Source organism: Pogona vitticeps, chromosome 3, assembly GCF_051106095.1.
Source record: "Pogona vitticeps strain Pit_001003342236 chromosome 3, PviZW2.1, whole genome shotgun sequence".
NCBI classification, from domain to species: domain Eukaryota; kingdom Metazoa; phylum Chordata; class Lepidosauria; order Squamata; family Agamidae; genus Pogona; species Pogona vitticeps.
Genome location: NC_135785.1, coordinates 118,728,637 through 118,745,430, shown reverse-complemented (window position 1 = coordinate 118,745,430; position 16,794 = coordinate 118,728,637). Strand labels below are relative to the sequence as shown.

Here is a 16,794-nt window from a genome sequence, read left to right as displayed (position 1 = left end):
CCTGCATATGTGATAGTTTAGCCTTAGAAAGGACTAGCAGCTCTATTCTTCTTGTCTCAGGGTCAAAGCAATTTTTCTTACATGTATTTGTTTCTCTTTTTTAGATTAGGCATCCTTCAGTCTTGAGAGACTATGGTATTGTGCTCTGTATGGAGGACTTGGAACAGCATCTAGTGTGCCTGAGGAGGCCAATTTGAGAGTGACCATCCCTTCCACACTGAAGACAAATACAATCTGTCCCCTGTCCAGCTCCCTGATTTTGCTGGTTTCAGGATTGCCTCCTTGCCTTGGCCTGCTGGGCAAGGGTCTCTTCAAATTGGGAGAGGCCGTGATGCACAGCCTGCCTCCAGGCTGAACTCTCAGATGTCAAGGTTTCTCATCTGTTGAGGTCTATTTCCAAGGCCTTCAGATCCCACCTGCAGATATCCTTATATCACAGCTGTGGTCTCCCTCTGGGGCGATTTCCCTACACTAATTCTCCATACAGGAGATATTTTGGAATCTGACCATCAGCCATTCTCACAACATGCATGCACAATATGGCAGCTGAGGTCCAGCAAAATCTGGGGACCTAAATCTGGAAGCCAATGGCCTTAGGAACAACTACAACAATAGGAAACGACAAATTCTTTACACTCAGAGCATGTCCAGACAGACATTTGTTCCACTTTGGTGCACTGTGGGGACAGATTGATTTTCTCTTTTTCGCAATGACTACACAACGTAATTGTTGGAAGAGACCAAGAGACTAGAGTGCCCACACACACCTTTCTAAGCCCCTGACAGAGACCTACTTTTTTGTGTGTGGGCAGGTATGTTCTGGTTTAGTCCATTCCTTGATAACAGAACCTTGCTGGGTTTTAGGAGGAGGAATAAACTTTTGGAAGCAAGAAAATGGACTGTGAATCATCAGCGAGATGAACACAACTGAATAGACTGAGGAGCTAGGAAAACCAGAACTGGAGTTTGAGAGATTATAAGGATATCTATTGGAGAGACTGACTTCCTGTGTCTGCTGTTTAGTCTGGACTTTTTCTTGGCTGGACTGTGTGGGACTCTGATAATACTGCTATGGTTGTAATTTAAATTGTTGGGCTAAAAGTTGATCTATATACTATAATATCTGGGTAAGGAGGGGAGGAAGTACTTATGGGAGGTTTATGATGATGGGTTTGGTTTGTTGATAAAATAGTGGAAACTAAAGAGCATTATTTTATACAGACCATACTCATTGGAAAGATGGAAATGGCCTCCGAAAAATTAAAATATCAACTGTTGGGGACTTTGTCAGATAAACAATGGCAGGGTACCATGCAGATGATAATAATAACAAGATTTCAGCAGGTAAATGAGTGTCTCAGCTAAGTGGAAGATTTGATGAAAGAGAAGTCGATGTTAAACAACAGTTAAATGAAACTGTACTAACTCCAGAACTTTTTTTATTGCGTGCAATGCCAGGTAACATAGATGGGATAGAGTTACCCAGTGAGCTATTTAGCTAAAACAGTCAGAAAATGTGATATTAAAAATAGGGTTACTGTCCTGGATTCATCCTTCTCTTCCAAAAACTGGAAGAAAACAGCCACAGAAACATGAGAAGCGTACTGAGGAAATATGGGAAGTGGCAGAAATGGATACTTTTTCAGGTGTGTTGAATGTATGTCTAAGACAGAAGGAACTTGAAAGAGGGGATGTATTTTACAATTGGTCTTGGTTTCCTGATAGTGTTGGTATAACTTAGATTTAAACTAAAACATAAATGTAAGTTGATAGGTAGAGGGTAATCAAACAGTTTAAAAAAGTGGAAAATTAATTTTTTTATTGGAAAAATGAATAGTTTGGTTGCTTGTATACTTAATATGAATGGATTGGATGATTGTATATTCTGTGTTCTCCTATCCTTAAAACCTTTTTCCCATCTCTTCCATTTCCTTTTACCTTTTGTATTCCCTACCTTATTCCTAGTAGTTTAAAAATATAATATTGGAAAAAAAATAGTTTAGTCCATTCCCCGTGTGTGTGATTGCTGGAAACAGATTAAAATTGAGCCTTGAGGGTGGCAAACCTGCCAATGCTCCTTTCACTTTGAATTTCCAGTATTGTGAAGTGGCTTAATAAACAAGCTGCTTCAGGATACCAGTAAATTGAACACTTCCCCTCTTTCTCTTGTGTGTAATGCTGATCAAAACTGCAGCTGTTGGCAGTTTCTCACAACTGAAAGAAAAAAATAATTTAAGCTAAGCGACTCGGCGCATCAGCAATGGTCTAGCAGACAGAGAAGCAGTTTATTAAGCCATTTTACGATACTGGAAGTAGGATTGCTTGAGGTCAGTATGTCATTTGGACATGAGGATCACACCACATGGCATATTGCTCCTCCCGCTCAACTTCAAGTGACCCTATTTAGACTGCACCAGCCTGTACCAAAATGGGCAGTGTGGTAACATCCTAAACGAGTTATACTAAAAATAAAGATGGAATTTAGGCATGTGTAGCTTTCATTACAGGATAAAATGAAACACCAAGCTGAACGGGACCCGTTCATTTCATCTGTTATTCATTATGAAACAATGAAATAGAAATGAGCAAGTTCAAAGAAAACATGGGATGAATGTGGTTAACTTTTTTTTCTTTTTACCTAATCAGCAAATAGTGGTTGCAAGGAAAAGAAAGACAGAAAGTTATATTTAATTCTTAAACATCAAAAAAGTTTAAAAATACAGTGGTGCCTCACTAGACGATTACCTCGCAAAACGGTTAATTCGCAAGATGGGTTTTTGTGGTCGCTATAGTACTTTGCAAAACTGTTTTCCCTATGGGAGATTTTCACTAGACGATGTTTCGGTCTATGCTTTGCAAGATGTTTTTTTCCAGGATAGTTTTTCGTAAGACAACGATTTTGACAGCTGGGTCCACGCTTCGCAAACGGTTTTTTTAGGGATGTTTTTTTCGCAAGACAGTGATTTTGACAGCTGGGTCACAAAACAAGACGACGTCTATTTTCCCCATTGGAACGCATTAAATGGATCCCAATGGATTCCAATGGGGAACCGCATTTCACAAGACAATGTTTTCACAAGACAGTGATTTTCATGGAACAAAGTAACATTGTCTTGCGAGGCACCACTGTACAAGAAGGTTTTTAAGGCTAAAAGGATTGGTGGGAAAATCCAGTGATGTTTCTAAGCTGTGAGAGATAAATGTTTAGTGGCATTTCTCAGCTTTGCCTATACAATCCAAAGGCTACTCCCAATCCTAGTAGCTATATTCTCCTCTTCATATAATTCTTTAGATAATGGCGAGGTTCTTTGAAAGGCAGGCAAGTGTAGTCCAGGATGTTCTAGGCAGAGCATCTGTACTGCCTTACATTGTCTCTTTATTTTGGAAGAGCACAAAATCTAAATTGATGTTCTGGGATTTCTGTTCCCAAGCTGTGCCCGCCCCCTTGGCTGGTGCTATGAAGATCTCTTGACAAAATACTGGATGGGGAAATCAAATCAAAATCCCAGCACAGAGATTAGGGAATCACTCATGGGGAGGAGGGGAAACCCTGTATATATTGAGAGAAAAAGAACATTGTCTGGGGCAGGGGTCTAGGTAGTGCTCATCAGGAAATTTAAAGCGCAAGCTAGAAAGCTCTGAGAAGTCTTAAACCAAAAAGGCATATTTCTAGATACTACTGTTGTTTCGTGTAATTATAGCAATTGCCCTGAACGTCTGAGATGTCTACAAGAAAATTTTAGTTGCCTATGAAATTAAATAACATAACTGGTGAAGAAAGGGATACACTTTCATCAAATCCTGGGAGATTTCCTGTTATACAATACCAAAAGTTTCAGTAATTGCAGTTTGATAATGAACATTACACAGGGCTGAAATCCTGTTGGGTAATGTATGCCTGTGGAAGGGTGATGATGACACCAGCAGAGAGTGATTTTCAATAACTGAAAACTTTCTACTTCTCTTACACAGTATTTTTTTTCAATTGCCATGTAATTCCTTTCACTGCATGGAGGCTGTGAGAGCCGTGGTACAGAAGGTGGAATTATTTAATTACCAAAAATCACTGCCTTCAGATCGCATCATCATCTTTCCACCAATGTACATAACCCAAAAGGATTTCAGCCAGGGAATCTTTCCTTCAAGGTTCTTTATACAAGGGATCTCTAAGAATTGATTTTAAACTTCCACTGAGAGCAGTTACAAATCCACTGTTTGTTAACAGATTTGGCATTTGGGGTGTAGATCAAAGTAGTCCTGTGTTCAAAACCCCATTCAGCCAAAAAAACTACAGAAAACTGCATTTCAAATTTTTTTGTCTGAATCCAACTGGTACCTTGTTTCAGTTCCACTCTCAACCTATCCATCCCTTAAGAGCTTAAATGCTTCTGGATAAATATATTTATGACATTTTCCTCATTTTAACTTATTCCTGGGATTTGAGGTTTCAATTTGCCAGATCTTGTTTGCAGCATGGTACTAATAAATTAACTATGATTTCAAATCTATGTAGTAGTTTCATGTATGGGTTGTACCATTTCTTTTCTTACAGGTTACACAGGAATATGTTTGCACACTGATTAAATCACAGTGGGAAAACAAATTCACACCAATATCCTTTGGGGGGCAGTATCCTAATCCAGTGGTTTCCAACCTTCGGTCCTCGATGTTTTTGGACTACAACTCCCAGAAATCCTGGCCATCACGGCTAGTGGTAAAGGCTTCTGGGAGTTTCAGTTCAAGAACATCTGGGGACCCAAAGTTGGGAACCACTAGTCTAATCAAAAGGTTAGACGTAGTGGTGTCCATTAACAGCCTGTAAGAAAAAGAGATGTGGGGTTTTAGTAGTATTTATGCAACCAGCAAGTTGCATAAATGGCAATTCTGGAATCAATGTTCCTCAAGCTGAGTTAGAGAAGGAAAACATGAGCAAGAGGCAACCCACAGATCTAGAATGCAGTAGAATCGGAATGTGTGGGCAGAGCGTATTTCCTCATCTTGAGTTCTGGAATATGAAGATTCAGGAGCTCAATCCACAAATTCTCCCTCCTAGGTTACTTCACTGTAACTATCAAACAATACCCACAGTCCCAGGTGCTTAATGTCTCCCAAATACCTTTGGCCGGAATAGCAGGAGGTTGTTCAACCTTCTTCTTCCTTTTGATTTTTACAGGCTGTGCTGGAGACAAGCTTGTCACACTGGTGACTGTTTCCCCTAAGCTGGAAAGCAAAGAAGATGTGGGTGATGCAGGGTGGGGGGAAGAAGCCCAATACACCAAATTAGACCCATGATATTTAATTTGAAGGCATAAACACAACAAAAAGATTCTGCTCTCCAAAGTCTTAATGCAAATAGATCTGCCATATTAAACATGTGTTTTTCATTTTTATCGCATGCGTCAGGTACAGAGCTCGAACCGTTGCGTTTGAAAATTTGTTTGTTATTGGCACCGACACTTTGTCGATTTCAGCAAGAGGGGCACCCACACATCTCAGCCTCAGACTACCCTCAGCGGGAGCCCATCTTTATCGGAGGCAGTGGGTCAGAGTCTCCCTTCCATTTCTCCTCTCTTTTCCTACTGTACATAAATGCGAGCACTTGCTTACCTTCTTTTCTCCCTCCTGCTCTCTGTTCATGTGTGCATGAAAAGTCCTATTTGCTCCCTGCTTGGCCAACCCTAGCTCTGCCCACCTGGGCTGTATCTTCTACTGCACCAACCCCAAAGGGTGCAAGCACCACGGGTTAAAAGTAAATGGCAGAAAAGTGGAAACTCATCCGTTTGGGAAGGAACTGGGATTTACAAAGAATGCTCTACGAATTATGTCACTGTGGACTCCCAGTGCTACGTGTGTTAAAGCTGCTTTCCTGAAGCTGTCACTTTTTCCCCAGAAGGATTACAAAACCCCTAATATAGCTGTTGGATTAGAATAGTAAGGTCAAATTTACTATTGGGGAAGCATATCTGTGCCAAAGCCTAGGATCTCATCTTACAACCTGTTCAGTTACGTCTTCTTACTCACCATCCTTCTGCCCCACCCACTCACATCCACTAACTTTTGTTCCACATTTATTCACTATAGACATCACTTACATAGATTTCAAAGTGGGGAACTGTTTTTTACTTTTTAAAGTGACAGCTTATTCTATACTAGTTAAGCAGATAGGAAGTGTTGATATTTAATACCTTAGATGCCACTCACTGCAGATGCTCAGGTGACAAGAAGGAAGCAGAGCATGGAAATAATTATTTTTATTTATTTTATTTAAAATAATAAATTCTATAATTTTTTTAAAAAATTGAACATTAAACTTCCGAGGTAATCATGAACTAACGTGAACAAAAGTTCTTATAGCCATTTGTACCAAATAACGACCCAACTGCAACATTAATAGTTAATCAAATTCCAAAACGGATATGCACCAACCTTTCCTTTAATTTTTGATTTTGGAAGCCTCACTCCTGGGTGCATACAGGGGGTGGGGTTTTCAGCCAAAAGTGGAACTAAATTGAATTTAAATTGTTGTAAGCCGCCCAGAGACTTTTGGGTAGAGTGGGCGGCATATAAATAAATAAATAAATAAATAAATAAATAAATAAATAAATAAATAAATAAATAAATAAATAAATAAATAAATGGATGCCAATTGTGGCTGCTGGTGTGCAGCCCTGATGTAGCTCCACATGCTCACACACACACACACATTTTAGAGGGAACATTGATCTGTATTCAAAGCGGATCCACAATGACACATTATTTCTCCTCTTCTAATCCTTTTCTTCCTGAGGCCACAGCTTCCCCACTGACTCCATTCCAGTCTCTTATCTCTCTATAACAACGTCCTAAAACAGTTACATTGGTGTCTGCAAGCACTTTTAGGAGCGAAACCCCATAAATCATGCAAGCTTACTTGCTGATTTTCCTCTAAATGCAAACTTTCAAATATTATTCAAGCTAAAATACTGGGTGTTTGGGGTGCAGTAGAAATCGGTCACTGGGTTTCCAACCATAGATTCCTGATGCTTCCAAAATACCCTGCCTAATGTTCTTCTTTTTGGCTGGAACCTCTTCTTCATTTTCATCAGTGATGAAAGTCTGTAGGCCCTACTGACTGCAGGGTATGGACCAGTTTAAGCCACGACTGAGTTGAGTGCTTTACAGGCAATTATGGTAAAGCTGGAGAAAGTGGGAAGAGAACCCTCTAATTAACAGATATTAAAGAAAGCACTCAGTCTGGAGATCTGTGTTGAGCCCTTTTGGTTGGTGATGATCTGGATCCTACTTATCACAGATAATCTGTCTTCTTTTATGGGCCCTTCAACATTCAAGATTTTCTGCTTCATGTTCCTGGAGTAATTTCTATACAAGACAGGATTTTCTCTGTGACAACCTGAATGCTCTGGAACCTATCTACCTGTAGATGTCAGAAAATTCTTTTTAAGAGGATTTTTTTAAAAAAAGTTGCTTGTTTTTACTGCTTTTTAAATATATTGGTTCTGTTTATTCAGACTTTTAATAATTTAATTTCTGTTTTATTGGTGCTCCTTTTATTGTTTTATTTTGTAAACTGGTAAGAAATCTAATGAACAGTGGTATACAGTTCATTCATAATAAATAGCAGCCCTTCTAGAGAGCAGATTCTAGTTAATGCCTGAATGCATTTAAATTCAGATGAATAATGAAGCACAGAAAGAACATGGAAGAGCAAACCTGGACAATGTGGTAGTCATCATTTCCATGGTTAAAGCACCACTTGGTCAGCATAATGAGTACACTATCTCGGTAACTAAGAAGACATTGAGTCTTGCCAGGATTAAACATGTGCCACAAATGGCACTGAGCTTTGATCAAAACATGGGGCACGCAGGGATCCATTCAGGCAGCCAACTAAGCATCCTGCAAACTGGAGGCATCTGTTGTGTCTGGGATGGGGGAGAAGCTACATGAAGCCAGGCCTCTATCAGATCTGTGGATAAACTTAACTGCATCTGAGATTGATTTGAAAGTTCTCATAATGAACTTTTGTTCTGGATATGTTTGTTGTAGGCCCTAAGATCCAACACAGCCTCCATTCTCATTTAGTACATATATAAAGTTCTAGATGAAGCTTCTCAAATGAATTTCAAATCAATATGTGCTGGATATCCAATCTAGGTTGAACATCTTTAGCTTGCAGTAATAACAATGGACACAGAGTGCTACTCCTGTCCTCTGAAGATGCCGGCCACAGAGACTGGTGAAACGTTAGGAAGAACAACCTTAAAACACAGCCAAAGAACCCGAAAAACCCACATGGACCACATGAACTACCAATAGCATGAACTATCAATCCAGTCAGTGACACGGTTCTTTTTGTATGTCATTATCTAAGTATTTCTTCCTCCATCTTCAGAAGATGGAAGTGTAAGAGAGAAATGGAACAAAGGGCAATGAAGGATGAGTCACAGATACACCTCTCTGGATAGTAGCTGTAGCTCATGGCAGAGCAAATGCTTTGCATCCAAAATGCCCCAGTTTCAGTCCCTAAAATGGACCTGGGTAATCTCCTGCTTGAATCCTTGGAGAGCCACTTTCAGTTGGTATTAACAATGGTGAGTCCACTGGATTCAGCTTCCCAGTTTTCTCTCTTCCATAATCTGTCCTAACAGAACCTAGGGTGGGTTGGAGGGGAGTTAAGAAGCTGTGAAGCTTGGATAAGACAGAACTGAGATCTGGTGAGGACTTTTCTCAGGGTGGGATGGAAATTTGATCAGCACTAGATTTTACAATGGAAGAGAAGTCTGGCCATTCCCTCTTTAATAAACAAGTTCTAAAATTTGTTTGAGTTATATCACTATGGCTAAAATCCTGTTGCAGTTATGCAAAAGGTGTAACATTCCAAAGCAAATTGCAATGACTTAAAAAATCTCCATAGCACTCAGTGTGCAACAGACAATGCTGGTGGAAATTTCTTAACTTATGGCAATTCACTTCCAAAATGTACTGCTTTTGAGTAACTGTGCAACAGGATTTCAAGCAATATATTTTACTTAAACTAGGAAACAAATTAAAACCATCTTTAAGACCTATTTGGAGAAAAGTGAAACAAACCAAAATGTTAAGTGTATGTAAGTGAAACGCCTCTGCCTACCTGTTCTGAGAACACTCCACCAAGTAATGTTTCACTGTGAAAAATAGTGGAGAACAAAAAAGGAAAAACAGAAAACAGGGAGAAATAAAAATAAATGCAGCTTTTCAAGAAGGCCCATTCCCTCACTTCTAGGTAAGAAACTGTAACTACACCTGCAAGTTACGTACAACCATAAGCAAATGTCCACAAACAGAAGAAACACACAGCAATAGAGAGCAATCAATGGAATCCTGAGATAACCTTGCAGTGGCCAGGAAGGAGCCCTAGAATGAAGAGCTTGCTAGCCAAAAGCACAGGATAACGGCAGATAACACAAGGACAGCCTGTCTCAGTGCTGAATTTTATCGGGAAAATGTAGAAAACAAGTTTTTAATTTAAACTGAAACACCCCCCACCCCACAATTACAACAACACACACATCCTCTTAGGAAATGAGCAAGTAATTACAAGTATTTTGAAAAACACTCCCTCCCCCTCAGGAATTATAAATTGACTCAATGCCCGTTCTGCTAATTTCTGCTGTTTTTAGCAGGGTTAGGCAGAGAAAAAAAGATTCAGACTGAAATTTGCTTCGGTTCCACTTCTGTTTAGAGGCACAATGCTTCTTTGTAGATCCAAAGCAGAACTCACTTCAAGTCCATATATTACTGTGGCATTTTCAAATAAATAAATGCAGGGGTTTCTGTTCTAGGCATATTTCACATATGAGAGTTTTTTTTAAAAAAAGTAACCATTAAGTACCCCTTTTATCTACTTAATAGGCACACACGATATCTCTCCCCACCCAATTTGTCTGTATAAGAAACAGAAGAAATATCCAAGCACAGCACCCACTTCTGAATTGTTGAAACCTATGTTCCACACAAATAAATGCTAGGAATTTTTGTGCAAGGAATATCTTCTCAAGGATGCCCTACACTCTCTGGGATTTTGTGGCCAGTTTGCTTGACTATGACTATGAATATCAGGAAAGGCGTCTTAACTGTTAGAGTGGAATGACAAAGGAACCAATTACCTGGGAAGATGGTGAATGCTCCAATGCTGGAGGCATTCAAGAGAAAACTGGACAACTACTTGTCAGATCTGCTTTGATTTGGATTCCTGCACTGGACAGGGGGGTGGCTTTGCTAGCCTTATAGGCCCCTTCGAACTCCATGGTTCTATGACATACAAAACTGAGTGCCTCAAGGTGAGTTGCTTGCAAAATTTTCAGATAGGTGCAAGAGTGTCTGTGTACAATAAGCCTGTAAAATCTTTGTGTGGGTTTTTTTTTTTTTTTTTATGAAGGAGACATTCTTGGTTTCTATACATACACCACACCATTGTAGCAATTTGCTGTGCAATGTTGTCTGACTGTGGGAACCACAAACAGGCATATTTCTCTTCACTACATCCAGGCTGAATGATAAGCCAGACACCTTCAGGACAGTACTATCAACAGCCTCTCCTCTGCTTTCTGGACAAAACAGCAAGCACTCAAAATATGTAGCATTCCTACATCAACTTAGAAATCGTTCCATAGACTGCCGGTCAAGATTTCCCATGGTTTGGATGCGGCCCTACAAAAACAGCATCTCTGTCTATCTCAGCATTCCTTCATCACTCACCATGTGACCGTTTCCTGTTGATCATGGTCTGGCAGAGGATGACAACTGAAAACAGCAGAAGGCTAACAATGCCTATGGAGCACACGAACACAGCAATGACATACAGGTCTGGAAGGCAAGTTGGGAGTAAGAATCAGCCAAATAGCATCCTCTGAATGGAAGAGAAACCATGCAAAAGCAAAACAAAACAGACAGCCAAAACCCAGCAAAAACACATGATGCTTCTCAAGGCTATCTTGGTGCCCCTCAATGTGTTGGTCGGAAAAAAAAACCTGCAAAAAATCCATTTTTTGTAGTTTATTTCAAGCAGGGCATGGAGAGGTGATATTGCAACAAAATGAGGTGAAGCGCTTGCCCAGCCTCAACCACTGCAAAGCAAGCAGGCCTACAATAATATTTCATTTTCTTTTCTCATAATTTTTGCTCATTTTCACTAGTTATTGTGATACTAATATTTTATCTACTACTATTGTGTTAGGTTTCAAGTAGTTTTACAATAATCTTCAAACTTTGGAATGTCTTAGGCAGCAATCCTGTAAGAAATGAGAAGGCAACAGTGCTAAGGGTGTTTCTTTTTATATATATATATAGTAACCAGCTGTTCAGGGACCATGCTCTCAAGGGGGCATGGACAGAAGGGCAAAAGAATACGGCCAAAATGGCTAATGAAACAATTTCTTATTGTTGCATTTTTAATTTAATAAGATTACAATATTTCAGCACTGCAATGAAATCTAATATTATTCCGTACGTAAAATTAATTTTGCAATATTCAGGAACATCCAGCCTCAAACACAGGCACACCTAATTAATAGATGATAATAAAAGATGGCTGAGATTTAAAATTTTATTTCATAGAATATGACTGAAGAAGCTACTTGGATGAATAGCAACACGTTGCAACCTATCAAGAAAGAAGTCCAGTTGCCATGACTCAGATTTCAGATAACCTCACCTGGATGACTGAGGATCTTCACACATATACTGCTTCATAGAATATTATTTATTCTTTGAATTTATGCTTTCAGGCTAATTGATTAAATTTGTTAAATGGAATTCCTTCACTAATTTCTACTTTTACTTAACTGTTCACTCAGCACACAACAGAAGCAGCAGTGAAGCTGTTGTTCTTCAATAGTTTATAGTCTTCCAGAGTTAAGACTCTTAAATAACAGGTAACACTTAATCTCTACAATAACAAAAGGGTTAATCCTTTACAAATAAATAAACAAGGTGTAAAAGAAGAGAAATGCTCTTCAAGGGTAATGGCCACAACAACAGAAGAGAAGGATAGTTCCAATGGTGATGGGGGCAACAGTAGGCAGCTGCAGTAGCCCGAGGAGATACTGGTGGAGGAGGCAATGGCAGCGACACTCGAGCTAACTTTTGATATTACTGCATAGAATGTAGGCATGGTAAACCACCACTGAAGTTTCCTTACCATGAAAACCCTATGATGAGACAATCCAAAATGAAACAAGAGACATTGTTGGAAGAGGAAACTCCCAGGTTGGAAAGCACTCAATCAGCTACTGAGGAAAAGCAAAGGACAAGTATGAGTAGTGCTATCACCAATGATGCAACTAGATTAGAGACAGAAGGACGTCTAGTGGCTGACATGCACAGAGGTGAAAGGAAACTCTGATGCTGCACAATACATATAACTGGAACATGAGAAGTATGGATCAAGGTAAACAAGAAACCATAAAACAAGAAAAGGAATGTATAAGCACTTCAATGCTTGGTGTCAGTGAGCTAAAGTGGACTGGAAAGGGGTATTTTCAGTCAGACAGCTACAAAGTGTTCTACTCTAGGTATGACAAATTCAGACGAAATTGAGTGACTCTAATACTGAGACAAGATGTAGCACAGACAGTTATGGGCTATAACACAAAGTTTAATTGAATAATATCAATCAGACTCCATGGAAACCCTATCACCATAACTATCATTCAGATCTATGCTCCAAATACAGATGCTGAAGATGAAATTGAAAGCTTTTATGCGAGCATCCGGGAGGAAACTGATCACACACCAAAACAAGATATAATCATAGGTGACTAAGTAGGAAACAAAGGAGAACCAAACAATGGTAGAAAATTTGGTCTAGGGAACAGAAATGAAGCGGGAAAACAATTCGAAGAGTTCTGTGAAGTGAGCAATCTATTTATTGCACATACAGTACATGCTACAAGTAATTAGACACATGACTGAACACATAGACATCACCAGATGGTCAAAATAGAAACCAAATAGATGACATAACTGGAAGCAGGAAGTGAAGAAGCTGAATCCTCTCCACCCAAACAAGACCAGGTACAGACTGTGGTACTGACCGTGAAATGTTAATCTCCAACATTTGAGTAAAGCTGAAAAAGAACACTAAAAGAATTATAGAACAGTTTTGTATTACTAAAATCAATTGTCCATAAACCAGAAGAAATGTGGATTGAAATCATATTATTACTGAAGAATGCAAAAAGACAATTACTGCACTAAAAAGGGGAAAAAACCTACATGGATGATGGAAGAAACACTTAAAGCTAAAGGATAGGTGAGAAACAAAAGTAAAAAGTGACAGAAATGGGGTCAGAACTCTGAATGCAATTTTTCAGTGACTGTCACAGAGGGACAAAGAGAAGCACTATGACAACCAGTGCAAAAAACAGAGGAGAGGAAGAAATAAGGAAAAACAAGATATCTTTTCCAGAGGATCCAATAAATCAAAGGAAAATGTAAATCTAGATTAGGTATGATGAATAACCAAGAGGGAACTGACCAGGAGAAAATAAAAAGATGGAAACAGTATACAGTACTGAAGATCTATTCAGAAGAAATAAAAGGATGACACATTCCTTTGAAGAGGAAGCCTATGATGAATAACCTGCAATTCTAGAAAATGAAGTGAAAACTGTTCTGAAAGCACTGAGAATAAATAAATCACCAGGGTAAATGTGATACCAGTACAACTATTTCAAGCCACAGAGATTGAATTTGTCAAAATTCAAACAAGAATATGTCAACAAATATGGAAAACAAAGCAAATGGTTCACAGTCTGGAAATGTTCCATATACAATCCAATCCTTAAGAAAAGAGATGCCAAGGAGTGCAGTTGCTACGGGATCTTTGCTCTGATTTCCCAAACAAAATGATACTTAAGGTGTTGCAATAGAGGCCTTTACTTTATATAGAGCAAGAAATGCCTGATGTTCAAGCTGGCACTTGAGACTACATTGCGGATATCCACTGATACTGGAGCACACCAAAGAATTTCAGATCAGTTTATGCTTTATGGATTACAGCAAATCTTTTGACTGTGCAAATCATGAGAAACAACCGGTTGTTCAGAAACAAGTGAGTGTCCCTCAGCACAATATTGTCCTGAATTACAGACAAGAAACTAATTTTAGGACAGAATATGGAGAGACAGAATAGTTTCCTATAGCCAAAGATGTCAGACAAGGGCGCGTGTCATCCACTTATCTGTTCATTCTGTACATAGATCATATCATACAGGACGCCAGAGAAGATTCAGATGCAGGAGTGAAAACTGGTGGAAGAAACAGCAATACTTCAACATATACAGATGATACCATCTTACTGGCAGATATCAACAACATGAAACGGATTTAGTGAAAATGAAAAAAAGGAAGTGCCAAAGCAGAACTACAACTGAAGACCACTGCAGAGCGTGAAGAGAGATGCACAAGGCTTAGCTAGACAGAGTGGCTTAAAGTCCTGTTGCTCAGCATAATAAACTGCAAGTAGAGCAGGCTCACTGAATTAGCGGAGATTTGGTGAGTCAAGTCCTCCATGAGTTCCACTGATTCAATGGGCCTTCTCTTGCTCCAACTGACTACACTAAGCGACAGGCTTTCAGTCAAAATGTAGAGAAAGTAGGTCCTTATGTGCTGACAGTATTTTGACTCATGAGGCAAATAATTCTATTGCTGCTCAGTGACAGCAACCCTTTCGTTAAGATATCAACACAACTCTCATATTTCTAAGAATTTACAGATTTCAAGTAATTATTCTGTTGTTCTCTTTTCGGACTATTCTGTTTTTAATTTTTGTTGTGTTTTTTTTATTTCGCAAATTAAAGCTGCACGGCAGAACTTCTGAGTAATTTCTAGCATCTCTGTAAGGATGAATAAAGGGGAAAACATATACTTAACCTTCAAAAAACCTCCAGGCCTTGTGATTTTTCTCAAGAGTGGAGTCGTCTGAAACTTGGGATGAAATCACTGCAAAAGGGCACACAAAAGAATATCCACATAGATTACTCATATACTTGCTTTTTACACTAAAGCTCTGCCATTAAACAGAGGTTCTGGGGCTAAGCCTTTCATCAAATTAAGTTGTACCTGATATTTGCTATGTAACGAACATTAGTAGTGAAGATCAGATGTGAAGCCATGCACAAAACCCACCTTAACATTATAAATGTGGCACAAGTTTGTTTAATTCAATGAAATGACATGCCTCTAAACCAGTGAAATGGACTCTTATAAAAAAGTCGAACTGTCAATTTACAACTATACTAACTCAACAGAGATATTTCTATGATATGCTTCAAACTCATTAAAGCACCAAGAATTCCACAAACAGTTTGCAAATAGATTGAAAAACACACCCCAGAAAAATGTATTTAAAGCAGGATCGGATTAAAATGCCTGGAAGACCAAAAATTTCATCTAGTGCTAGATTACACCAAGGCAGGTGCTACAGGAACCTTTCTGGAGAGAAGACTTCATAGCCGCAACAGCTTCTCTCAAAAGGCCCTTTCTTCAGCAGCCACCTGCTATATCTCTACTGATGGGGGTCAGCCAGGGAAGGACTTCAGAAAAAGCCGATGACCATGTGGGGCATCAGAAAACAGGTGTGTTACATACAGCACTGATGTTACCTGTCTGTCATGGGTTTGGAGGGAAAGTTCCATCCTATGGGGAGTGGAAGGCGGGACATCAGGAGGAGGGGCTGTACTATATATATAGGTGAAGCCTGTGTGGAGAAGTTGAGACGCTGGGAGAAGAAGCAGCAGCTGGGAAGAAGAAGCTGGTGTGGGAGTCTGTGTGTCAGACAGGGTACTACTGTGTGTCAGAGTACCAACCTGATGGGTTCAGGTGTCTGTTGGTTAGCCAGAACTGATAGGTTCAGGGTCTGTGCTTCAAGTTAAGGGTTCTGTGTGAACCAAACTGTATGCATGTATGAATGAGAATAAGCCACGTTACTTTATCTTATTCACCTGATCATTTCATTTTCGCTGTGTGTTGTATTTAAATAAACCTTGTTCTTTATCTGTTTAAAAATCCATCCCTGGTCTGTGTGACTCCTTACAGGGAATGGTTGGTGGCAGCTTAGTTAACGTGTGGCATATCCCAGTAGGTCTGGGTTTGTCACATTGATTGGTGTCCAGCGGGTGGGATACGACTGGTCCAGTTGTCCAGCGGTCCAGCAAAGCCTTGGCAAGTGTGCCCAGAGCAAGGGGGGTCTAGTCAGGGACAATCTGAGGCGCGTAGGTAATCTTCTAGGTGTACCTCACGGGGAGGTGCGCTAGTGGAAGAACGTGCCAACTGGGGAGACTAGATTAGGGTGCTCTGAGGCAGCCTGTTTTTGGCGGGAAAAAAGCTGAGGCAAAACTGTGTAGTAGCAGTGATCTAGCCTGCCTGCTGAGAGGCCCAGCAGAGGGGGGTAGACTCTAACTCGCTACAGTTGCAAGTTAGTGCTGAAAGGACAGCAGCAATCTATAGGGAAAGCTGGTTCTGAGGCAAAAGAAAAAAAAAGTGGTCGTTTTATTTTGAGGCTTGACTTTTGAAAGCAGCCTGTTCTGAGGGGGGATTATGCCCTTGACTCGAAGCCAAATGGCAGAAATGGGTGAAGTGAAAGACCCCCAGGTTGACCAAGGTTCTGAGGATGAATTTGGCTCAGTGCAGGGTGACAGCACAGGAGAGCAGAACCCAGAACTCAGAAAATTGCTCCTAGCCCAACAGCATGAACTGAGGGTGAGGGAAATGGAGGAAAGGTTAGAGAGAGAAAGAAGGGAGGAAAGGGAGAGG

General features: G+C 39.9%; 1 protein-coding gene across 3 annotated transcripts in view; it reads right to left on the bottom strand.

Moving 5' to 3' along the window:
* VSTM4 (V-set and transmembrane domain containing 4) overlaps positions 1-16,794 on the bottom strand; it is a 44,500-nt gene that overhangs the window by 12,347 nt on the left and 15,359 nt on the right. For 2 of the 3 annotated variants that reach the window (XM_020809650.3, XM_072994861.2), the window contains exons 3-6: positions 14,914-14,982; positions 10,738-10,845; positions 9,131-9,164; positions 5,117-5,220 (exon numbers count right to left, since the gene is read on the bottom strand). In XM_020809650.3, the coding sequence (XP_020665309.3) occupies positions 5,117-5,220; positions 9,131-9,164; positions 10,738-10,845; positions 14,914-14,982 (315 nt within the window). The remainder of the gene's footprint in view (positions 1-5,116; positions 5,221-9,130; positions 9,165-10,737; positions 10,846-14,913; positions 14,983-16,794) is intronic. The other variant, XM_020809652.3, reaches the window with a different exon arrangement.